Source organism: Notolabrus celidotus, chromosome 4 (genome assembly GCF_009762535.1).
Source record: "Notolabrus celidotus isolate fNotCel1 chromosome 4, fNotCel1.pri, whole genome shotgun sequence".
Taxonomy (NCBI): Eukaryota; Metazoa; Chordata; class Actinopteri; order Labriformes; family Labridae; genus Notolabrus; species Notolabrus celidotus.
Genome location: NC_048275.1, coordinates 30,351,449 through 30,377,961, shown reverse-complemented (window position 1 = coordinate 30,377,961; position 26,513 = coordinate 30,351,449). Strand labels below are relative to the sequence as shown.

Below are 26,513 nucleotides of genomic sequence, written 5' to 3'. Positions count from 1 at the left end.
CATCTGTCACTCAAGATGTCTGGTTTGATAAATTAGCTACATGTTGAGACCACAGACGGTATAGAAGAAGTGAACATAGCGTCTGGGTCTGGGTAGTGAAGCTGACACAAAAGTGTCTTAATCCTGCATACTCTTAAATGAACAGCAGGTGAAGATTTCACTTCTGATTATAAATTACTGTAAAATACAGACTATAAATCAGACCAGTTTATAGGATGTCTACTGTTCTTAAAGGGTCTCAAAAAATAGGTTTAAACTGTCCTCCTGTGTTACGAATACATTGTGTTCAGCAAGGTCCATAACCTCCGGTTTCGATGTTGTAGTTGAGCTCAGCCTACTATGATTACTCTGATAGCTGTGGATACTATGGACCCACTACCCATGTCCAATTCACCTAAAGTCAAGCTGCCCACTTCCTCCAACCTGTTGTATGTATTTCAATCAAACCAGCATCACAAAGTTTATTTACAAAACAGTAAAGCACTATTTTCTTTAAATAAATGATAATGACCAAATGAAGGAAAAAAGCTGGTAAAATGTGCAGCCGCTGGCCCGGCCTATGTTGCTATGTACCCCAGGGATGCAGATTTTTTATCGCATCATGTAGCATGTGGTGGGTTAAAGTGCATCCCCACTGAAAGCGAACAGATGCAGTTGAATATTTGCCCCCATTTATAGTGTAATGCAGCTGTCAGGTTCACTGCTCAAAGCATGCTGGGATATCTAGTGTGGTGAACTGAGCTGGAAGCATCACTTTTTAAAAGCTTTGGTCCCCTATTATGTTGGAATGATCCATACAAAGAAAAAGGTGTTCAACTGTTTAGGGAATGCACCTTGTGGGGAGCTGTTTTCTTCAAAAAGACACCTCATATAAAGGATGTCTATAGGTGGTGAATGGCACGAGTTCAGGTGACTTGGTCACTTACAGTGGGCATGCAACATGTTGGTGTTGACTGCACTGGCCAACACCACTGGTGGTTATGACAGGGCATTTCTGTGACAAAGCTAGCACAGCCCCATCTTCTGAGCAACATATCATCGCACAATAAAATACCTGGTGCTGTATTTTCTGCTGGTTTATTGGTTGCACTGTTATATAGGATGCAGCCTACCTTTAAATGAAAGAATATATTAAAAGTGCATCTTACACACCAAATTTACAGTAATTACTCTGTGTTTCTATTAAAGTATTATCTCAGTTAACATTTTCAAGCTATCCCTTAAGTTTTAAGTCTTCTTCAATACAAATTGCACGTAGTATAAATTATTTCCTATTTCAGATAAAATAGGTGAAAAGTAGAGCATGCTTTGGGACGTGGCTACCTGTGATTGACATTGGCTACCATGGTTGACATTGACTACCAATCTTTAGATCTAAAACATTAACCTAAACCAAATCACACTGTGACATGACACACACATAAATTGTCTGGGATTTGATATTTGAACATTTTTTGCGGCAACTAATGTAAGTTAAAACAAAAAAAATACAGCATGAAAATAGCATTAAATTATATACCTGACTTGTGCGCTTAAATGAGTGCTGTGTCCACAGGGGGCAATAAGATAGACACAAAGTTGTGATCTTTGATCATTAACATGTCCACTGTGGATCATACTGCGGCTATTGGTTACATTAGCCTGTAGATTATTATGATTTTTTATGACTTTAAACGTTAATCATATCAGTTAATGACACATCGGTAACTAGCGTTTGGTTCATGCTAACTTCAGGGAACTTTACAGATACAGAAATGATCAACTTCTGCTATGTCATCTTCTCAGTCCCGTTGCATAGATATCGTAATGAAATAAAGAAAGTTTTATTACTGATTTGCTAAAAGAAAAATGAAAATAGCACCACAGCATAATGACAAAACAATACACTAGAAGCTTTGATCAGGAAGTGTGATGTCACTACTTAGCAGTTGTTTAATTTTTTCTCAAAATAGCATTTTACATTTTTTTGTAGAAATTAGATTTTTCGACTTTTTCTCAAAATTTTGACTTTATTCTCGACATTTCAACTTTTTCTTCCACCATGAAAAAAAAATCTTCCTCTCATTTTTTCCCTCATCCATAGCCCTCATACTCTTGTAGAGTCATTTGTAGATTGGTTGCATTTTTGTCTCATTGAGACCCACAGTCCGGGTCTGTTCAGGTGGAAACACATAAGTGTCTCTGGGCTTTTTGACGGCAATGTTAGGCAAAAAATACATCGAAATATAGAATACACTTACACCGACTTAAATTTTTGGGCAAGAGTTTTTTTAAATTAGTCAAAATACATGGTAGAATTGACCTTGGCCGCAGCCATTGGTTACAGCCTCTGTTACAGTTCTCTGGCTGGTTTCTTAACGAAGGACCCTATCTGACTAGATTTTCCTGGGGGTATTACACTTACTGTTATGCCTCATACAACCCCACTTAAAAAAAAAGAACAATGTTTTGATGTCAGAAAGGGAAACCAAACAGGGCTGAGGTAATCCACCTCTCTTTTTAATCAGTATTCCAGTATGTATTACCAAAGATTGAAGCTGATTTAAAAAAAATAGAACTGCAGATAATCTTGAAATGTATTTAAAGATTAGTTATAAAGCAGAGGATGATGAGAATGGTATTACTGCTGATGCAGCTTTGAGCACTTGTGAAGATAGACCTCTTGTAGGTTTATCAAATCCAACGGTTTCCATTAGGGAACCCTCCAGAACCCACCGCCTCCTCTGTGTACAGACTCTGTGATGTGCCCCACTCCGTCTCCACTCAGACAGTTCCAGCGTCGGTCGGTGGTGTCAATTTTTCCGCTGGCTGAGCAGGCCACCAGCTGCACAGATTACAGAGCTGTTGCCAAAACAGCCCAAGTATTTCTGATCAGATTTTAAGAGTTAGATTATCATGAGTCTGCTCCCACAAAACATGAACTTGGCTGACTCTGCGCCCACTCACCCGCTGTCAGAGGCTGAGGAGGGGTACAAAACCTGATGTAACCTCCCAGCTTTCATTTGACAGTTCTTACAGTACATCTCCTGCTGTTTTACCAAATTTCAGCACCAACTGCTGTTTTCTAGGATGAGGCAAATCGTGTTGACGGACTGATTGATTTCAACTGTTAAATCCGATTTAATCTTCAAGGAGAGGAGACATGGGAGAAAGAAGATTTGTGGTCACAGTTGCTCCCCCTGTCGAATTGTTGTTGGAACAAGTAAAGTTTTTGTTTTTTTACTAGCAAATTTCTTCTTTTTCAATAACCCTGGCTCGCGTTCTTCTTGCATGAGTCCAAATCTGCAGCTGCACAATGACGGCGCATTTCAGAGTTTACCTTTTTAAAGTAAAATGGTCTGTTTGTAACTAAGCTTTAGATAGCAGTAAAGGCACACTCAAGTGACTTTGTAACTTGAAAGTGAACACATGACAAGAGAAGTGAATGGTCTGATGAAACTAATAACATGCTCATTTTAGGGCATTCTGCATGTTTCTACACATGCATTAGCTTAAGTTGTTCCTTATCCATATATGGAGCAGGTATTAATTTAAAGAGGTTCAGAAAGTAGATCTGTTAAATATTTTGGAACCAGTATCAGAATGGCTGAACGGTGGTACTTTACATGGAATCAAAACAAGAAGAACACACAATAGATTTCATTTTTCAGATTCAAACTTGAAGTGCATTTCCAAGAAGCCTTTTTTAATGTGTATGTGCCCTGCTCTGTCTGTAAATCATTAATCACTGTATGAAATAATGATGCCTCTACCACACACTCTAGTATACAGCCAGGGCTACACATGTTAAAGGGACTAAAAGGGAAAAGCAAAGCATTAACACTGGCAGGATTACATGTTGAATTCCCACTGAGACCAGCTGCTACTGTAAGTGTTTGCAGCTTTGACGTGTTCTTGCAGTTTGTATCAAAGCGTCTTAAAAACTGCACACACATCATACTTAGTAAGATGTCTGCATCACCTGTTGAGTTATATTATTATATTATTGAGTTTCTATAAAGACTTAATCTCAGATTTCAATCGTTACAATCTATCGGTCAGTCTTTATCCATGTGGTGCTGATTCATAGGAAATGTTAACTTGAGACACGTAATTTTAAACAAATGAGAACTAATTACAGGTAACTGCACCCTTCCACCTTGCAATCGTTTGTCTTTGAGTCATTTTTCATTTCAGTCGCTGGCAATGGGCCAGGCTATGACCTATTAGGGCTTTTCTTTTTTGTCCCCATTAACAACGCACAGTTCACTGTATTTGTAACTGGTTTGTTAAAAATATGCATTTGGTAGTTCTCTGCTGATGGATACCAGTAGTGTGTTCAGTGAGGTTTTCAGGTCAGGCTGTTGGTTTGATGTGTCATGACTTGGTTAAATGGTAAGATAGAGAGGTTGACGTTTTCTTTTATACATTTCACTGACCTGAGGTTTTTTCAGTAATTTATCTATATTAGTGTTTTTTACAGAGCAATTCCACCAAAGCACCGTGATGATTCTCTGATGTCACCATACACCTGTGTACTATCACACTGAGCCATGCAGTGACATGATGTTGGTGTACCAGTATGAATATTTATAGTGTCATGGTGATGCACAGGCCAAAATGGTGTCTATCAAACAAGAAGCTTCACACACAGACACACTCAAACACACACACTCAGACACATGGGCTATCTGAATGACCGGTATTGAGACATGGCAAAAGAAGAAGACTTGGTCGACAGCTAGCCAGCTAGCTTTTACTGCAATGTGTGGCTACTACTGCAGCACAAATCATGTTGAAGAAGATTACAGATGAAAGCAAGGTACTCTACCTGAACTCTGAAAATGTTTTCTCACCAGTTTGGGAATTTTTTCTAGATTTTGTATAAAAGACGAGGTGTTTGTGGACACTCCGGTTTTGCAGAACAACACTGACTGCAAAAGAGAGAAAATGAAACAAGGAGAGGTAAAATCTGAATACATGATAAGTAGGGATGTAACGATATATTGCAAATCGGTAAAGAATTGATACAAATAAGGGTGGATTAAAATCGATTCAACATCATTTGTATCGGGATATTATTTTTAAACAGTAGAAGGTGCTATCTGCATTATACTTCACTTGTTCAACATCATTAAGTCTCTTGTGCTGCTCTCTCGTCCGTCGCTGAGTGACGAGGTGTTTTAAGTTTATAGTTAGGGCTGAAGGATTTTGGAAAATAATCTAAATGCGATTATTTTCCTTGATATTGCGATTGCGATTTAATATGCAATTATTTTTTTAAGGTCCTCTTCTCATGTATTTTTCAACAAACACAAGCAACAAATCAATCTGTTTTATAATAAACACTATCAGATTTATTATACACAAACTGTTCTTTCTCATAGGCTTATGTTAAGATAAAGGCAAATGAAGCTTGAATTAATATGAAAGACAGTTTATTTATCTACTTCCATTACAGTTGTAAACTTACTAAATACTTTGACTTGCAGTCTTGTAAGCGTTCACCACAACTACTTAACAGCATTCTGCCAAACAAGTGTTTTAAGTTTAAAGCATGTTTGGATGTGAATCAGCTGACTGAAGGTGTTGCAGCAGAGACGCTCAGCTGGGAGCTGCGGCTGAGTGACAGGTCTCTTTTTTTCTCAGCTGTCCGACTGATTATGACCCGGTTGCGCTCCTGGCTGACACCTGACCACGTAAACATGTTATTTTTTCTCAATAAGAACCAGTAGACAGAAAACTGGACACTGTGAGTCTAAAATATGAATCTGTTCAGTTGTCCTGTTGCAGTAAATCCACATGTTGTCTGGGTCTTCACTGACTCTGCGTCTGCAGAGATTATTTATGAGCCTGCTCCACATGTTGATATTCAGTGTGTTGATTATTTTGTACGCCTCAATATGATCAGTTCTTCTGCTGAGGCCATTTTTAAAGATGTCAACAACAAAACAACAAATCAAAACTTAGCGTGGCTGAAATTGTTTTCTTCATCCCCCGGTCGCACGTGTCTTTGGCCGTCGGCAAAACAGCTGAAAGGGGAATTACGGCCACCTACCGCATGCATGTCACGTAAGGTTGCGTCTGTGTACATGAAACTTTTTTTTTTTTTTTTTATCACAGCCTTTGCGATTTGAAAATTGCATTCTATAACATGGCGATGTCGGTTTGAATTTAATTAATTGTTCTGCCCTTGTTTATAGCATGTTTCAATGTGAATCAGCTGACTGCACACAGCAGAGATGCTCAGCTGGCGGCTGCGGCTGAGTGACAGGTCTCCACGAGCGCTTTTTTCTCCACTGCTGGACTGATTCTGACCCGGTTGCGCTCCCGTGGACCATGTGTCCACAGAGATTATTTATATGCCTGCTCTTCACGTTGATATTCAGCGTGTTAACACTATGAACACCTCAATATGATGATATTTAACACTGTCAGTACTATACTTTGTGTCATGAAGGAAATTTTGATTTAGGGGAAAAAAACGTATTTGGCATTATTTTTGACATGGAAAACGTTCACAATTTTGAAATGATTACACAGTCATTGATCGTTTACATTTCCAAAGATCTATCAAGGAGAATACTTGAAATTTACATCCCTAATTCAAAGAGATTTACCTTATTTGTTTTAATATTAAATACTTTCTTTTGGGAATCGTTCACTTTTCTTCATAATTGTTTTGAAATTTTCCAACAAGGTATTTTTGTACAGTCATTTTTAGTTTTTGTGCAAGGTACTGGAAAAAAGTGTGCATTGGTTGATTGGTTGAGTTACAACACATAGGGGTGAGTAGTGGCAAAAACCTCAGGATACGATAAGCATCATGATACTTGGGTCAGGATACGATAGTATCACGATATATCATGATATCACGATATTGCGATTTTTTGCGATATTCTACACAGTTAACTAAGAAAAAAATAGAAATGGTGTATATGTAAATCACACAATTACAAAAAATTGAAAGGAAAAATTCAGTCAAAACTATTTCATTTAAAACAACTTTTCCTTTTTTTTTATTTTAAATACTAAATGTCAAATGCAGTGTAACATACATACACTTAACTTGAAAACAAAGTGCATAAAGTTTGTCACTTAAACTACTGTGATATTAAACTGATGCTCTAAAGAAAATATTATTCTTGTTTTTCCTTTAACATACTGAAAGCATCCTATCCCACAGTGCAGCTCACACTGTAATTGAGAACATGAGAAACAAAGTGCTTTGAGTTACTGACTTCACAAAAATAAATAAAAACCCTTGAATCTTCCCATCTCCTCCGCTGCCTGGATATCTGGTGTCTTCAGCTTCTTTGCAGGACCTGAACAGTGACAAAAAATTAGCCAAAAATAAAAAAAATACCCTCCAAAATATTATTAGGCCACTAAAAGCATTTGCTCCCCTATAGTTGAATGTTTCAGCTTCAGTGTGCAGAATATTGTATGAGCAGTTTGACACTCTGAATATACATTATTCTGCACAGTGAGGCTTTAAAATTCACTTGCAGGGAGAGGAAGAAAAACTAATTTCAAATGTTTTACTCTCACCTGAAGCATATGTTTGACCAAGAAGGTCAGTAAGGCCACAAGAATCCCTGGATCTCTTCTTAGTTGTGGATGTGGCTACAGAGCTGTCCTCTTCCTCAAAACAGTTGACCAGTTTTCCAGTACTGGAAAACACCTGGAAAATGGGAGAAAAAGTAAAATGTCCTTGAAAATCACATATAGTCCTGGAAAATTATTCCAACATGGCTGAGTGCGACCTGACCCGATTTACAAAACACATCCCTATTCATTGAAAGTTGAGTGCACGCTGTGCTGGAAAAGACATCGACACTGCGCAACTTTTTTCACGTCTTTTCTCCTTCACTTCAGCCCTGCATCCCCCTCTCCTTCTTTTTCTCCATCAGTCTGAGTTTGGGGCTCCCCCGTATCGTCCTGTCCAACCCCTCTCTGCTAAAAAGAAAAGAAAAGAAAGCATAACATGAAATTTAGTGAATTATATAGGCCCAAAATTCAAATTTAAAAAAAAGTTCACAACTTGTTAATTGAATATAAATATTTACTAATGTTTATCAGCACTTACTTATTTATTTAAACCAAGTATTTGATTTAAGATGTATGCAATTACTTGTTTTATCAACTGTTTTTTCCAAGACTTTTCTATGAAAAATGTTGAAAGATTTTTTTTAATCTTTGTGAAAGCAGTCTATTGTTCACTGACAATAGCTTAGCTTACCTGAAACAGTCCGTGGGACCTTGCAGCCTCTGTGATGACTCTCTTATAGACGGCCTGGCGTCTGTAGAGATGTGCTGGGATGTAATGGCCTCATATGACTCGGTGGCTCTGGACGTCCACCCATCACACGTCAGGGCCACTCTTTGTGCAGAGCTAAGATACATTTTAACGGCCTCCTCTACCTCCTCGTACATCTTGGGGACAGCGTTTACCATGTGGACCCGCTGCGGTATCTTGTAACGCGGCTCTAAAGTCTGCACCATCCACCTAAAGCCGGCGTTGTTGACCACGTTGCACGGCTGCAAATCTTTACAAATAAAATGCACAAGTGATTCCGTGATCCGCTGAGCACGAGGTGATAAAGATGGAAGCAAGTTGTCCAGCATAGTTTGCTTCGCCTCAACAGGTTTCGATGGCTGCCGCTGTGATAATACAGAGGTGTCTTGCAAGATGAGACCGTAAGTTGGTGGTGTTCCCACTATATTTCACGGCAGAGCTTGCAAACGGCATTTCCCTTCTCTAACTCACTGTTTGTGCTCCCTGTTCTAACTTGGAAGCCAAAATGCTTCCAAACGTCTGCTTTAAATTGTGCAGGTGTTTTTATTTTGTCATCCATGTTGGCTACCTGTACCTGCACACTCTGACTGCCTCTACAGGAAATGCCGCAGGGACATACAGCGGAGTAGCTCTTCGGCGCCATCTACCGCAGTGGAGGTGTGGAAGTCGTATTTTAGGCAAGTGGCAACCTCTGGTCTCAAACGATGAAGCCCATGCGGAAGTGTTATAAACTGCAATACATCGAGAATCAGCTTGAGGCTGGCTGCAGAAACACCGGAAACCACATAGACATGAATGGGAAAAAGACAATCTTTGCAGCATTAATAAACATGTTTACAATCTGGTTCAAAAAACTGCTTGGCCCTACAAAGCTAATCTCTCTATCGACACACACTGTACGGCGGTGAATTTTTTTCTAACGTGACGGTTCAGAAGATATTAAGATTTCAAGTTTTTGCCCAAATAAGGACATGACTGACATGACTCCCGTTAGGAGGCTCACACTACGTCACACACTGCCTGGTTGAGTTCCACATTTCCAATATGGCTGCCGCCGTCGATTGGCTTCAAAACAGCTCTCAGGAACAGATGGGTGACGTCACGAATACTACGTCCATATTTTATAGTCTATGATTTTAGGTCCAACTCGGCCAAAATATGAATTGTAATTTTTTACAAAGAATCGATATTAAGAGCTGAAATATCGAAATTATATCGGAGGTCAAAATATCGCGATATATTGCCATATCAATATTTTTTCACACCTCTACAAAGCATCTTAAAATGAAAAAGGATTGAAATAATAATAAGAATTTAAATAAAATAATAGTTATTTGATATTTGAGTTCAACCCAGTTTTTTCTTGAAAATCGTTAGAGAATCATGAGTGAATCGCATTGTGAACCAAAAATCGGGAATCAAATCGAATCGTGGGTTGAGTGTATCGTTACATCACTACTTTTCACTATTCATTATTGGTGGGGTCGTTCTTTCTTGAACTTTTTTTTTGTACAATTGGGGCTACAGTCTCTTTTCACCACAGCATTCTTGTGTTCACAGTATTTTGATTAGATTCATCTGACTGATAAAGTTGTTGCTTTTTTTTTTTTTTACCAGTTTTTCATAAATAGCGCAATAATATTGTTATCTTGAATTTTCCTGGACATAATAATGATAATAATGAGGTGGTTTTTTAATAAATCAGGACAGCCTTATTAGACACGCACGTGTATATTTATAAATTATGTGATGCTGTTGGCTCCAGCAACGCTCCAGTCGTTGATGAGGGCTGTTTCGTTTATCTGGGTGTCTTGGTTGTAGCACCTTCAGTAAATCTGTGTGCTGTGCAAGCTGCTGGAGGAGGCGCAGCACACAGTCAACTGAGCCGAGTGCAAGTTTGCTATGGGAACAATGACACATCTGACGGTGCTGCTTTTTTCAGGGTTCCCACGCGTCCTGGAAAACCTGGAAAACAGTTGACCAGTTTTCCAGTACTGGAAAACACCTGGAAAATGGGAGAAAAAGTAAAATGTCCTTGAAAATCACATATAGTCCTGGAAAATTATTCCAACATGGCTGAGTGCGACCTGACCCGATTTACAAAACACATCCCTATTCATTGAAATTTGAGTGCACACTGTGCTGGAAAAGACAGCGACACTGCACAACTTTTTTCACGTCTTTTCTCCTTCACTTCATAATCATGCATTCACAGAAAACGGGGGTATATTGTTTATGTTTTATGGTACATGAACCTTGTAGAGTGCTCTTTTGATTCAAAGAGTCTTAAATTTAAGTTATAGTGTGACCAGTGGAGTCGGGCAGAGAGCTTGGGGGTCTGTGCCTCACAACTTTCTCTGCAGGCTGAGAGCTCAATTACCGTACTCTAGCTCAGTTGTTCTCACAGTGGGGTCCTGGGACCCCTGGGGGTCCGCGAACCATAGCGTGGGGGTCCGTGAAATAATTTGAATACATTTCTAATAAATTATAAAATTGTGCTGTGTCATTACAAAACAGCATATACACCATTGTTATGATACCATTTGGTGGCTCGAAGGGATATGTGAGTCTTGCTACTGTTAATTTTCTGAAAGTGTTTAAGATCAATTACTTGAAAAGTATAAATGCTGTCATGTTGAGTCCACGAGGAATGAAATGGCCCTCTGTTTTAAAGTATACAAGTGGTATTTACTTGATTCAAATTGAAGTGTTATCTGTTTATCACTATGGTACAGGTCTGAAGTATTTACATTGATAAGTTTAACAATATAAATAGTTCCAAGGGCAACCAAGAGTGCAAATGGTAGTAAGCATGTGCTTTAGTGATGGGAAGTTCATCTCTTTTCAGAGAGCTGGCTCTTTTGACTCAGCTCCCAATGAAGAGCCGGCTCTTTCAACTCCCGAACGGCTCTTATTAAGGATCTTTATAGCCATATATTTTACTTTAACTTTGCAAAAACTAATGGTTTGTGTTGAGAAACCCTTTTACGTACAGTGTTTTTATGAGAAGCCTTATAATTGACCAATTTTGTGCATTTATTCTGCTACAAAACCATTCTTGCCCTAATCCTAGGGTTAGGATTATGATTAGGGTTGGGGTTAAGGTTAGGGTTGTGATTAGGGTTAGGATTAAGGTTGGGATTAGGGTTAGGGTTAGGGTTGGGGTTAGGGTTAGGGTTAGGGTTGTGATTAAGGTTAGGGTTAGGATTATGATTAGGGTTAGGGTTAGGGTTGTGATTAGGGTTAGGGTTGAGGTGATTGGGGTTAGGGTTGTGATTAGGGTTAGGGTTAGGGTTGTGATTAAGGTTAGGGTTAGGGTTATGATTAGGATTAGGGTTAGGGTTGTGATTAGGATTAGGGTTGTGATTAGGGTTAGGGTTAGGGTTAGGATTAGGGTTAGGGTTATGATTAGGGTTAGGGTTGTGATGAGGGTTAGGGTTAGGGTTGTGATTAGGGTTAGGGTTGTGATTAGGGTTAGGGTTAGGATTAGGGTTGTGATTAGGGTTAGGGTTGTGATTAGGGTTAGGGTTAGGGTTGTGATTAGGGTTAGGGTTAGGATTAGGGTTGTGATTAGGGTTAGGGTTGTGATTAGGGTTAGGGTTGTGATTAGGGTTAGGGTTAGGGTTGTGATTAGGTTTAGGGTTGTGATTAGGGTTAGGGTTAGGGTTGTGATTAGGGTTAGGGTTAGGGTTGTGATTAGGGTTAGGTTTAGGGTTAGGGTTGTGATTAGGGTTGTGATTAGGGTTAGGGTTGTGATTAGGGTTGTGATTAGGGTTAGGGTTAGGGTTGTAATTAGGGTTAGGGTTGTGATTAGGGTTAGGGTTGTGATTAGGGTTAGGGTTAGGGTTGTGATTAGGTTTCGGGTTGTGATTAGGGTTAGGGTTAGGGTTGTGATTAGGGTTAGGTTTAGGGTTAGGGTTGTGATTAGGGTTAGGGTTGTGATTAGGGTTAGGGTTGTGATTAGGGTTAGGGTTAGGGCTGTGATTAGGTTTAGGGTTAGGGTTAGAACCAAAACTCAAGCAAACAGAACCAGAACCAAACTCAAGCAAACAGAACCAGGAACAACTCAAGTAAACAGAACCAGAACCAAAGTCATGCAAACAGAACCAGAACCAAACTCAAGCAAACGGAACCAGAACAAAACCAAGGAAACCGAAACCAGAATCGAACCAGCCCCAAAGCAAACCAGAACTGTACCAGAACCAGAACCGAACCAGAAACGAACAATACCAGAACTGTACCGGAACCAGAACAGAACCAGAACAGAACAGAACCAGAACCAAACAAAACCAGAACCGAACCGGAACCGAACCAGAACCATACCTGAACTGTACCTGAACCGAACCAGAACCGAACCAGAACCGTACCAGAACCGAACCAGAACAGAACCGAACCAGAACAGAACCAGAACAGAACCAGAACTGAACCAGAACCAAGCCAGAACCGTACCAGAACCAGAATTGTACCAGAACAGAACCGTACCAGAACTGAACCAGACCCCGAACAAGAACCAAACCAGAACCGTGCTAGAACCAGAACAGAACCAGAACAGAACCAGAACCAAACCAGACCCGAACCAGAACCATACCTGAAACGTATCAGAAGCAAACCAGAATTGTACCAGAACAGAACCAGAACAGAACCGTAACAGAACAGAACCAGAACTGAACTCAAACAAACAGAACCAGAACCAAACTAAATCAAACAGAACCAGAACCAAACTCAAGCAAACAGAACCAGGACCGAACCAGGACCGAACCAGGACCGAACCAGGACCGAACCAGACCCGAACCAGACCCGAACCAGAACCAAACCGAACCAGAACCATACCTGAAACGTACCAGAACCAGAACCGAACCAGAATTGTACCAGAACAGAACCAGAACCGAACCAGACCCGAACCAGAACCATACCTGAAACGTATCAGAACCGAACCAGAATCGTACCAGAACAGAACCAGAACAGAACCGTACCAGAACAGAACCCGAACCGAACTCAAACAAACAGAACCAGAACCAAACTAAAGCAAACAGAACCAGAACCAAACTCAAGCAAACAGAACCAGGACTGAACCAGACCCGAACCAGAACCAAACCGAACCAGAACCATACCTGAAACGTCCCAGAACCAGAACCGAACCAGAATCGTACCAGAACAGAACCGTACCAGAACCGTATCAGAACCTTACCAGAACCGAACCGAACCAGAACCGAACTCAAGCAAACAGAACCAGAACCGAAATCAAGCAAACAGAACCAGAACCAAACTCAAGCAAACAGAACCAGGACCGACTGAAGTAAACAGAAACAGAACCAGAACCAAACTCAAGCAACCAGAAACAAACTGGAGCAAACAGAACCAGAACCAAACTCAAGCAAACAGGACCAGAACCAAACTGGAGCAAACATTATTAATGTCCTCAGGTTGGCATTGAGAAAATCAGATGCCTCAGCTTGGATGGGCTGATCCAATTTTTCCTCTCAGTGAGTATTTGCCCGGTCTTCAAGAAGACTCTCTGAAGGAACAGATGTAGCCAGGATACACAGCCTCCCCTCCATCACCTGTATCCTATATCCTTACATGTGCTTGGCCGCATGGCCGCCATGCTGACCAATCAAAACAAAGTTCTGCTGTGAGCAGAGCTGGGGCTGAGCACTGTGAGAGCTAAGCAGCGAAAGGAAAAAACTGGGAGCCGGCTCTCTCCCTCGATGCGAGCCGGCTCTTCTGATTCACTATAAAGCACCGTCTCTCAGAGCCGCAGCTTTTGATCATGACACATCACTAATGTGCTTAATCTGTGTTACAATTATGAGGGGGCCTTGGACAATTTTCTCACCTGTAAGGGGTCCCTGGCTCCAAAAAGTTTGAGAACCCCTGCTCTAGCTCGTAGGAGTCCAAATCCCGATAGTGAAAACAAACGGAACAAAAAGAGCGACACAGCTGCACAGAAACTCCACGTTGTAGACATCGCTGATCATAATAGACATCGCCATGCAGGAAGACAGTTTACATTTTTCTAAATCTCTGAGAGATCTTCAAATACAGAGTGCGTCTTTACACCAGTGCAATTTTTTTTCAGAGTTTACAGTAACTCAAATAAAAATTTTTGACATTTGCTTTGTTTTATATCGACCACTTAGCAGGATGAATATCATGATTAAGCAGGTATATTCTGAGTTTGAGTTGAGTTGAGAAACATTTGTGGCCATTTTTGTCATTCAGTTCTGTTTAGGTCATTAATGCACTGATCATTATTGATTCTTTTGTTGGTTCTTGTTTTTTTCTTAGCTCATTTTATATTTTTTGAGAAAAGAGAAAGCTGAGATGTAGCCCATCATTGTTACTTGGTTGCCCTAATAAAGGGAAGGGCTGTACATCTGTGGTTGCATTATTCTATTATCAATTTGCAATAATTTTTTAAGTATGTAAGAGATGATTTCATTGATAGCCATAGACTACATGTCTTTCAATGTAGACTTCCACTGAGAGGAACATATTAGACTATTTAGGAACTAAATTGAGAACTAAATTTAGACTGTCATACCAGCTTGATCATCAATGAAAATGTCCTGGAAATGTCCTTGAAAATGATCTCTGGAAAAGAGTGTGAACCCTGTTTTTTGTTAGTTACAAAAAAAGCTTACAAAAGAATGAATATAAGAGTTTGGGGGGGTTTAGTGGGGTTCTACGGATGTATCTGCATGAACTTCTCTCCACTTGTGCTTCCAATGAATGATCTCTAAAGAGCCTTGACAAAATGTGTTTTGTTTGCAACTCAGCCTTTCAGTGTCTCACTCACTATTATTGCCCATATTCATTTTGTACCGCTTTATTGCAGCATCTACAGTCTGTTTTTCCAGCGGCTATAAACCAAACATATGGACAAAGTGGATATTTATTTCGATCATGAGTCTCTTGTTTAAAATCTGGAAAACATTTCAGAATTCAGAAGTTGTGTCATTCAGCCTCAGTGATAGGTTGATTTGTTCGGTAGGGGCTACACTGTTTCGTGAACCAGGAAAAACTATGTCACATTACTCATCAGTAGTACGAGAGAGACTATGATGGGATCTGACAGTCTGTCCGTCAGTATGAAGGATGAAAAAATCTGTTTTTCAAGGATGAGCTGCCTCTCAAACCGGACTCCCATATCTATGACCTCTCTGGCGGGTCCTTTATTGACCTCTGTCATCGCAGGATTCAACAATATGTGGTTGTATCCGCCGTTGTCGCCAAGAACTGGGTTTCCAGGATTATCGCTGGATATCTAACAAAGACCTCTCAACCTGTTTTTTCCTACTCAGGTACCAATGTATGTCTGTCATGTGCACTATTTCAAACAGGCTGTGACAGATATGACAGCATCATCGGCCAACAGTTTCATATTTGCTTATCGGACCTGACATGATCCAGATCAAAACAGTTTGAAGTTAAAACTAAACAGCTTAAGCAGGAGAAGGTGCATGAGAAGAAGGAGGAAGTCTCAGTGGAGAATTGAGGACAGTGGACGGGGACTTACTTCCTGTCAAAGCACGTTAAGTGCAAGACGGCTGTACTGTACCTCTGGAGTGTACAGTGCAGGGAGAGATGGGCCCTGGTCCTGTTGGCGATATTATTACAGCCTGAGCCGTTACACCGAGAGACGCCAAACTAAATCAGGCTGACTCGCCAGCAGCGTCGAGGTCATTCAGAGTTTAAAGCTATTAATAGCACAGGGTGATGGAGTAGAAACACACACACACATTGCTTCTCCCGCATTCTATCACACACACACACACACACACACACACACACACACACACACACACACACACATAAGTACATTACAAGTACATTCATATATGCATCCGCCCTCAAGGCTTTTCCCACACACTCACATAAACACACACACACATAATACACAACACACAGCGAGGAAACATGTACACACATGTCATTGAGAGAATGAGGAGGAGACGGGCGGAGATGAGGAGGAGGAGGTGGTGGAGGAGGGCAGGACTTGTTGGCACAGTGTCAGGAGTACCCATGTTGCCATGAGGCAGGGAGACAACATAACGTCCGTTTCAAATCAAAACATTTGGTTGATTCATTCAGGGATGTTTTTCTTTCCTCCTCCTCCTTCTTCATTCCTCCTCCCTCCCTCCCCCTCTCTGTTTGGGATGCTCACACACTGACCTACATTGGCAGACAGTAATGACACAGAGACAAGTGAGACTATTTGTGGTTGGCAGTGCCGGGTTGGCGAGGGCTTGTTTGTTTATATCTCTGCATAAATGCATTTAATTAATGTTTTTATGTGTCTGTGTGTGTATGACATCCAATCCTATGAGTTGAATAATGTGGTGTGTGCAGCGAGTTGTTGCTGTTGTAGTATTAAGAAAGCCTCAACCGGTGTTTATCCCTGTTAACACAAAAGTGTTCATTTTAAAAAGAAAGTAGGGTGTACTAAAGCAGGGATAAATCTTTGTAAAGATTTTCTAACTCAATATCTTTTGTTATTAAGCACGTTGGATCCATTTATGGTTAGCCTACCTAAGCATTAAGACTGGTAGCAGGAGGAACAGCTGGCCTGGCTTTGTCCATGGTTCAAAAATACAAACACCAACACCTCTAAACTTGTCAAATACAAGTCATGTATCCCTTCTGTTACTGTTAATGTGAAAATGCCAAAATTAGGAGAATTTAAGAAGTTATTGATGAAAACACAAACTATTTGTTTATTAACTATGGAGACCACTATACGGGGGGGATGTTTATCCTGAGAAATTTTATTGAGATATTCGGAAACTTTCTCAAAATCCTGAGAAACTTCTCACAAGCATTTTGCATTCAGTTTTTGCAACAACTCTTTCCAACCACAGTAAGGTGCATAGTCAGTCTACAAATTAATAGATGTATGCTCTTAACCTTAAAATTCTACTGCAAAAGGAGAAGAGATGCTACATAGATATTTAAGAACTTTACCCTGGATAGGTGTCATGTCAACAAAATAAATTCACACATTAATAGTTTCCTGTAGATTATACTTCAAATGTATTTTAGATTTTTTTTAAAGGTAAAAATAACAACATGAATCTTGCAAGTGTTTATAGAGACACAACCCCAATTCTGAAGTCTAAATGCTGACTAAAATAAGCTATAAAAAGAATAAAATCAGATTTTGATGGTTTACAAATCATTTAAAGCCTATATTTAATTGAAAATAGTGCCAAGACAACATATAAAATGTTAAAACAAAAAATGGTATCCTTGTATGAAAAATATAATGCTCATTTTAAATTGATGCCAGTATGATCCAATACTCTATGTAAGATATCCCCTTCTGCATCGCACACATCCTGAATCTCAAATCATTATTCTGTGTTTTAATACGTACCACCACGTCACGACTCATTTTTCACGGAGCATGATCCAGGTAATGAGGCATAAGGTTTGAAAACACACACGCACACAATCTCTGTTACCCCTCCTGGCTGTTCATTGGACTTTGCAAAAAGCTCAAATGTTGTTAAAGTTTTGCAACATGTAAATATAAAGTAACTGAAAAGTGAAAAACATTTTGTCAGGTTTCAATAAAAAAGGGATAGGAACCAATTACAGACTGTGACAACACATTTGATAAAGACAGAGACATAATGAAAGGATTCCTGTTTAGTGTTCAAGGAAAACAGCCATGATTTGCATGGGCAGCCACCGTCCCCTTAAAAGTAGCACCCGGTATGCACGTAATGTCCTGTGAATAGCTGTCTCCTTCCACTCTTGGACAGCATCCTGGCATCATGTGTTGACCCTGGCCATTTAGCAACAATGTCCAAAATCCTGCAGTCAGCTCTGAAAATAATTTGCACACTGATGCTGTGCTTTTTTAATCTGTTTAAACTATACTTCAGTTTCTGATGGTGCAACAATGCAGATGTGTGACCCACCAATCACACCAACAGCACTGGGGAAGTCTGCTGTACTCATGAATGCCCTTTTGTGAGCCTGCAGGCTGTTGACATCCAGTGGGAACAAAACAAATTGCATCACAATAATGAGGCTGTGATAGTGCTGTAATTGTCTGTGTGATCACGCTCCTGAGTGACAGCTGCAACAGATCCAAGTCATCACTGCTGCACTGTTGCACTTTTTTTCCTGTTGCCAGATATCTTAATTTTGAGTTTAATAATATCTTTTGTTTCATAAATATTGATATCAAAGATACTTGAGCTTAAAAGTTTTAACTGCTCTAAAATAATGAAAAAATATGTTTGCGTTTAAGTTATGATTTATAAGTAGGCTGCTCTGAGGGGAAATGCTGCTAAAGCTGTCTCTGCATTACTATTTCTTTTATTATCAAGTTACTGGTTGGCAGTTTTTTGTAACATTTTGTAAGCAGTGTTTTTCCTCTGCATTTTACTTTTTGTATGGTTTTGTTATGATTTTACACCTCGGGAGGCCAATTAAAATAAATCACATCATTACTGAAAAATCACTTTGTATGGGATTTGTCCATTTTTGGGGGTTCTAACGTGTATATAAAGGACACAAGTGAAAACAGTAAAGGCTGGGCACACGATCAAAGATGCACAACGGGAAAGGGTAACAAAGCAAACTGGAAAAGATAACTGAACACTGAAATAGATTAAATACAAAACTTCACAGGAAAATAACATGTCAGTTATGTACCAGAAATGTATTGCATTTGCTGCAAAATGCACAATGTGTTTACTTATTTCCTCCACCAACTAAAACTGTTATTTAAAAACCTCAAACAATCACATAAAACCAAACGTACTAATGTTGACGCCTGGTAGTGAGGTTAGTTAAGGCGAGAAGAGTCACTGAGCTTGAAATGAACAGACGAAAACTCTCCCAGTGTTTATTAAAATTTTAAACTGTCTTGTACGTGTTTCGCTCAGTAATATAATCTTGTGTTTCATGGCACTGTTTATTTATACAGTGTGGTTAAATCATGTCATCTTTGAAGTTCGTTACTGTCAGAGCGGCTTTCACATTGCACATTTGTGTTTTAATTTCCTGCCAGCCATCATTTTATCACATTTGTATGCATCTGGTTCTCACTGCAAAACAAAGTTGCACATTTGTGACATTCTTAAAGAGCTCTTGTGGGAATCAGCTGACTGTTTTCACTTTTCCTCAAAGAGTTTTTTCCTCCACCTCTCCTGCTCCTTCATCACCCTCTTCTTATGCAATGTGCTCTCTTTCTGGGAATAGTTGACATAGCTGATATGCACGTGTTTTGTAATTAGCAGGTGAAACTACTGCTGCTGACTGTGAACCCGTTCGAGGTGTCCCTCATGGGCTGCCATACAGCGAGCTTTGCATCACAAGTAGATTAATGGGTCAGTTTAGCCAAGTTCACCAAGGGTTCAAGTTACGGTTCACATAGAGTTCAGCCGTGCGAATACAGAGGGGAAGGGGGGAGAGCCAGAGCTGCTCTGCTGGCAGAATACACAGAAACATAGAACTACAAAAACAGAAAAGACAACCAAAGGGCTATAATAAAAAACAAACACCAACACGTAGAACTACAATGAACAGAAGAGACTAAAGTAGAACCATAATAGAAACATAGAACCCAGTAACACTATATGAACCCAACACACTAATAATGCATCATAAGCACATTTATACACCTCCTAAATGAATTTATAAAGATCATATAAAACCTTTATAAGTTGTTATAAGCATTCATAACAACTTATAGCAATGTCTAAGAAGTGTTATCAGCAGTGAACATAAAGCCTTATGTGAAAAGGGTTTATAATGTATTACAGCTTAATGCAAAACTGACAATAACGTCTTTTGGGTTTCATACCGCATCATAAGTCCTAAAACTTGATCCAGTGTTAAAGGTTCAAAAGAACTCATTTAATGTATTATAAGAAGTTATAACTTCTGTGATTCACAAATGGAAAGTTGTCGTATTAATACTTACAACATGCTATAGAATGACTTTGCTTTGAGTAAAGGGACAGCACTCTATGAGGTTATTAACTATTATATAAGCCTATCACACATTTATAAGAACTTATAAGCCGTATTTTGTGGCTGTAAGTTAATTATAACACAAAAGTCGTTCCCAAAAGTGATAAAAATGATTATCTTTATTTTTCAAAACATTTTATTAAATTTATTCAGAGGTTTTCAAACATTCTCTGTCCAAGGCATACTAAAGGAAAAGTTCAAATATATCATATCTGTTCAAAATATGGTTCACTTTGAGAGTTTCTAAAAGTTTTGATTCAGTCTGTAGATTTAGCTTCTGTATTGTGAAACAAGTGTGTACAATTACTAATATCAGTGTTTTCCCTGGGGAGATTTTCAATGTTCTTCAGAGTTCTTTAAATGAAAGAAAGTGTCTTCAAGGTTGAGGCTGTTTATTTGTTTTCCCCTGAATAAGAGTAAAATAAAAATACACAAAGAAAACACAATTTGTCTCATTATCAAAGTAACAAAGAAATATTTAATCAAATACAGTACAGCATAACCCTCAGACAACTACACATGCAGTCAGAAATATCAGGTGTCGTGAAGATGCTTATTGTGTCAAATCATGTTAAAATATTTATTTTACCACCAAACTCAGTTTGTTTGTAATATGATAACAGCAAATTAGAGATCCGTAACTTGAAAAATGATACACATGATTAGAGCAGCAAAGTCAAGAACTGTTTTCAGACCAGACATGCTGTCACATAAGAAAAACTAGAAAGCAGTAGTATTTACAGAAGTTTAATTGATTGGTTCATTAAACATAATCTTTGTTAAATAGATTTTTAAGAAAGTTAGACCAAGCACTAAAAGGATTTCCCAGTGCCTAATGGTACTCTACAAAACTAACTGAACTCGTGTTGATTCTTGTGATGGGATAAATTTGATTTGTTATAACTGCATGACATTCTGTTATGTGGCATTATTAACATTATACTACAGTTAATCAACTTTACATACAGTACATGTACCTCAGCTGAGGTTCAAGTATATGTACCTCAGCGTGCGGGGAATAATAAGTGAAAAAACATTGCACTACAGCTATTTAATCTGAAACCTTGAACTGATCAAGACCAGGTTAGGAGCACAGAGTACATTACCATGACAATGTGGCCAGGTTAGAAGGGAGCCAGCTTCATATCACCCACAACTCTGACTCTGAGATCAACAGACCTTCTTTTGTAGTATGCCCAGGGTCAAAGCAGTTTGAAATTCTTGCCAGTACTACTATCACAACCTTCATTGTTTATGTTATTCACCTCTCCTCAGCTTCATGCATTCTTGAAAAAAACTTTTAAATATTTTAAAACTTGTGTGCATCATTCTTTTTCTATGTTCTTGGTATTCTTCCACAAAAGGCTGTTGCTTTGATATTTTTCCTTACCTTTTATGATTTTCTTTCTTAAATGATATTCAAAAACAATCCCAGATATTTAAAAAAGTTGATGTCAGCCAATCACGAGAATGCTTAAACATTTCGATGGACTCATTTGTTATTTATCTTGTCCCCGTACAAATGACATTAAAAAGTTAGTTGTCTAGTTGTGGAAGATTTGAATGCCCCAGAATAATAAATCAAATACACCCTCTAACAGGCCCAGTGTTTGATGAGTAAAGGCAGAACCATAGACTATATAAAGCATGTACAGTACATAGTTGATGGTGGCCTCTATATTGGAAATGCTGACTCAACCTAGCAAGGAGCAAAGAGAAGAAGATGAGGCAGGCATTTAGCTTCCTTGCTAACAGCTACAGTGTACCTGCCTGTCAGTCAGGTCATCCACGTCCCTGATTATGCAAAAATCATAACTTTAAAATTGATTTTAAATCACCCCCCGTACAGTGTACGCTGACAGAGAACTGAGCCATTCACACCCAAATCATTGTTTGAATCAGGCTGTAAACATGATGATTTTTTTCTGTAAAGATCGTCTTTTTTGAATGAGTGTGTATGTGGTTCCAGGGGCTGTTGCAGCCAACCTCAAGTGGACACCAGAAGAACTGCAGTTGTTAGTGCTTGCGTTTGCTTCATATTTCAAAATCATGTGAAGTCACTTTCCATTGAAATTAGTCCATTCCCTTGACTCACACACAGCTTGTTTGAGTTGCCGTATTTGTTATTGGAATAAAACTGAATATCATTAAACATCTCAACTTATTCTGATACACATTTTACAAGGGAGATTTTGCAACAAACATCAGCCTGCCAAAACCCGACAGCACTGAATATCAGCCAGCCGTAGCGTGTCTGCGGAAGCATGGGCTCATATTAACTAGCAGTAATGAAACCTGAAGCAAAGTAACATTTAGGAGGAGTGTTACTTATGTCTCATGTCTCCTGGACAAAAATCAGCACTAATCAAGACCAAAAGGAAATCTGGTCCATTCTCTCACTTGTCTTATTTGTGACTTCTAAGAAACAAACATGGTTCAGTCTCACAGTGAACCCTGTGCGAGTTCTCTAACATGTTCTATAGTTGTCTAATTCTAAGATCTCAGCAGAAGGAAAAATAAGACTAGTGTGAGTTCTTAGATTTGTCTCATTATGGGAGGTTTGTCTCAGTCTGAGATCTTAAAACTGTCTCACAGATGCTCATTCCAAGATCTTCCATCCATCCATCCATCCATTTCCTTCTTCTGCTTATCCAAGATGGGTCGTGGAGGCAGCAGTCTGAGCAACTCAACCCAGACATCCCTCTCCCCAACAATGTCCTCCAGCTCATCCTGGGGAATCCCGAGGCGTTCCCAGGCCAGATGGGATATGTAGTCTCATTCCAAGATCTTAGATAAGAGAAAGATGAGAGTGATTCATTCATCAAACTAAAACAGTCAACTGGACTCTTTGAACAACAAAGAGCTAATAGTTTTTCTCAATAAATTCAGTACTGTTTGATTTTTCATAAGCAGAATTGCCAATAAAGTTTAAGATGTAGCTCTCAGTAGTTGAAGATTTGTTGCTCTTCTGTTTTATATGATCGTAAAATTAGTTTTTTGAGTTTTTGATAGTAAGTTGAGTGAATCATCTGGTTAGGCTGTCTTTGGCTCTAACTTAGTGGAAAATTTGAACATCCAACAGTATTCCCGTTTTGTCTATTCATCCTGTACTTTGAAACAAAGTCAGATTTGGAGCCTGAAGCCATAGACTGTATAAATAATGGACGTAGTATCCGTGACGTCACCCATCTGTTTCTGAAGCGCTGTTTTAAAGCCAATCGCCAGGGGATGGCATATTGGAAATGCTGAACTCAACCTAACGTCTGTCGAGCTAGTGTGAGGCAAAGAGGCTCCTAGCCAACAACTACAGTGTTCCCGCCTGTCAGTCAAGTCAGCTGTGCCTCTCATAATGAAAAACTTGTAACCATAATATCTTCAAAACTGCCAAGTTGTGAAAAAATTCACCCCGTACAGTGTGTGCAGAAAGAGAAATTAGCTCTGCAGACTAAACTAATTTTTTGTACCAGGCTGTAAACATGTTTATTTCTGCTGTAGAGATTGCCTTTTTCAATTTGTGTGTATGTGGTTTCCGAAGCTTCTTCAAGAGGACACTCGATGAACTGCAGTTTTTAACATTTCAGCATTGGCTTCAATTCAAGTGGGCGGAGGTTGCAGCTAGCCTGAAGTGCAGTGGTTAGAGCTGCTGCCCTATAAACAGAAGATCAAATCCTGGTTGTAAAATCAAGTACACCAGCAGCATGAAACTTCGAAGACAGATTAGAGCAATGACGTAAGATTAACAATTAAGCTCTCCAGTACAGACTGAACATGGGACACAAATAAGACAGACATGAGAGCTTCAAAATATTGCTTACATTTTTTTCTATGTTAAGTCTTGTTTGTCTCACTGAGGTCTCTTCTGTATTTAGTCTGCTTTACTGTTCCTCAGGGTTCCTCTGGAGCAGTAAATTGTATTTCTCCATTTTGTCTCACAAGACCAAAATGAGCAGCAAGCAAGCAAAATACTTTTTACGGTTCAGAACTTAAGAGTAGTTAAAAAGGAGAACAAGTGTGTTTTAAGATGACATAATGTAAGTAGATGTGTTTTCTTATTGAAAGTGTGACCAAGATTGTTTTTTCCTGGTCAATACTGGTTACATGGTGTAATCGTCATCAACATATCCCTCTCGCTCTCAATGAATTTTCACAAATATTTCCTGTAGGTTCTCATATCTTCTACAGTCTCCCTGCTTTCTTATTTTTGCTAACATTACTGATATTAAAACTGAATATCTGGTGACTCATACTTTTCAATAAATCAAACTTTAATGTCAGCTTTTACCCGTATTATCTGAAGCAATTGTTTAATCAATCTTTCCTTTTTTCCTTCCATTTTCCCAGCATGCCCATTGGAGTTTATAAAAAAAAGATAAGTCAGCTGTTTTTATTGTAAGAGATGGAGAGAAATTCCAGTTAAACGTTTGTTGAAGCACTGGTGTCTCCTCTGAAATATAGATTATGGACGTAGTAAATTATGCATCAATCTGTGATCCTTTGTGCCGCCTTTGCTGGGACCCGGGATCGTCGTGAGGCAGTTCAGCGTTTCACTTATTCATGACGCTGCAGCTGGAGCTGAGGGACCAACAGTTTAGCTTTTTGAAGCTGCAGCTCAGAGCTTCATCAGCTCCTCACCCCTCCTACGTAATGAAGGTTGTGAGGCCTTTGTTAATGTGAGGTCAGAGAGATGGTGATGACGTGTCTTGGTAAGTGCGTCTTTATTTAGCTTATAAAGGCTTTTTTTATATTGTCCAATGAGGAAGAGATGTGTTACAGTATGGACCATCTGTCTCTTTTTCTCTTCTTTAATTCTTTTTACATATTAGAGGAAGCTAGAGAGGACTACCATATTCACACCAGCACATATTTAGCAATGATTACAACTGAAAAACTAACTGAAGAATTTAAAGAACGAAAGTTGAGTTGCCGACGGGGTTGTTGACAGCAGGATTAATCAAGTCCAGTTAAATAGGATTATAGAAATTAATAAAATAGAATAAAAAAGAAAGAGCATTTTCTTAATTGATGTAAATGTATCAGCGTGATGCTAAGGCTTTATGTATATTTGACAAACTTTTTAAAAAGATAAAAAGAACTTGTAACTTCATCTAGTGCAGGCTGAAACAAAAAGAAACTCGTGTCAGTTATTCTTTCACATTAGGGAAAAATGTAGTCATTCTTACTGTGACTCAGCAGAAAGACATATCAGACTATGGGCCTGATCTGCTATGATCCAAAATAATGAGCGCTAAATTGCGTGTGGAAACAAAACAATTGCACGTGCTATTTCTGGACGCGTTGCGGGTGATCTACCATGATTGCGTGCACAATTGCTAACAGGTGCAAAAGTAGTGCGGACCGCCTTATTTAAATGAGGATTTTGCGTGTGCTACTGGCTGTCCCCATGGAGAGTTTGGTAGAGCAGAGTGGCCATAAATGAAAAAATGAAGTTTGAAGCCATGGAGTTGGAGGTCTTGGTCGAGGAGGCAAATAAATACACTGGTGAGCTCCAGCAGAGAGATCTCAGCGTTGCCAAAAGAAATGCGATTTGGGAGAATGGGAAAAAGTGGTCTCATTATTTGAAAAGTGTTTTTGTAAGTTGTCCGTCATGACTTTATAAAAAATAAAAATCTCTTTTTTTAAAATGAAGAATCTTCATCAGATGTCGTCTGACAATCCCTGCCGCACTCCTCAAATCAGCTCAGACCAGAAAACACCTCAGCAGGGACCCGCGTCCAGATTGTTCTGATGACATTGATCGGGAGTTGCCGCAGCAGCAGAGAAATCAGACGGATGGGTTACAGGCCATTGCACAGGAGGTGAGAGGTGTGTCCAATGTGGTGCTCGCCCTCCGCCGGGACACTCAGCCATCGTTGTGCACATGAGGCAGCTGGCCAGTGCTGCTTTTTGTGACTGCTCCAAATCAGCCCTTAGGTCATCCAGCAGCTCAAAAATGGCATTGTTGATAGATGATATGTCTCTACTATTTTTATTTCTGATAGTCCAAATATGTTGACACGCGCATGGAAGATTCTCTCCGTCGTCTGTCATTGCCCCTATGTCTCCTTCTTGCCACAATGGCCGCAGCCATTTGTGTGTAACACTGTACCAGTTTGCACCTGCCTTTAAAACATGCTAAATATAGATACAAAATACAGGCCGCAAACGGTTTCAGGTTTGATAAATCACATTGCGTGTGCTAAATGATTACATTTGCATCTCCTCCTCCCAGTTTTTTCGCGTTCTG

The 26,513-nt window shown here is 39.4% G+C and overlaps 2 protein-coding genes across 12 annotated transcripts in view; one reads left to right on the top strand and one right to left on the bottom strand.

Annotated features, from left to right (window-relative positions):
- LOC117812061 (acylphosphatase-2-like) overlaps positions 1 to 26,513 on the top strand; it is a 139,005-nt gene that overhangs the window by 90,020 nt on the left and 22,472 nt on the right. Inside the window, exon 1 of one of the 10 annotated variants that reach the window (XM_034682643.1) lies at positions 24,874 to 24,972. The exons of 8 other annotated variants lie outside the window; for them this stretch is intronic. In XM_034682643.1, the coding sequence (XP_034538534.1) occupies positions 24,954 to 24,972 (19 nt within the window). In that variant the 5' untranslated portion in view covers positions 24,874 to 24,953. Of the gene's footprint in view, positions 1 to 24,873; positions 24,973 to 26,513 lie in introns of those variants that run through there. One more of the 10 variants, XM_034682641.1, reaches the window with a different exon arrangement.
- Positions 7,811 to 8,829, bottom strand: LOC117812060 (zinc finger BED domain-containing protein 4-like). Of its 2 annotated transcripts, none has more exons than XM_034682626.1 (2): positions 8,222 to 8,829; positions 7,811 to 7,938 (listed from the first exon to the last, which is right to left on the bottom strand). In XM_034682626.1, the coding sequence occupies exons 1-2, from the start codon at positions 8,605 to 8,607 to the stop codon at positions 7,854 to 7,856; spliced, it is 471 nt and encodes a 156-aa protein (XP_034538517.1). In that variant the 5' UTR covers positions 8,608 to 8,829; the 3' UTR covers positions 7,811 to 7,853. The 2 variants fall into 2 exon arrangements, with proteins under 2 accessions (XP_034538517.1, XP_034538518.1); XM_034682627.1 differs by having other exon boundaries at positions 7,811 to 7,935.

Excerpts from the sequence above, each read along its gene's own strand:
- LOC117812060 (XM_034682626.1), bottom strand. The coding sequence starts at position 8,607 with ATGCTGGACAACTTGCTTCCATCTTTATCACCTCGTGCTCAGCGGATC. Across the intron at positions 7,939-8,221 it reads GGTCCCACGGACTGTTTCAG|CAGAGAGGGGTTGGACAGGA; the intron begins GTAAGCTAAGCT and ends TTTTCTTTTTAG.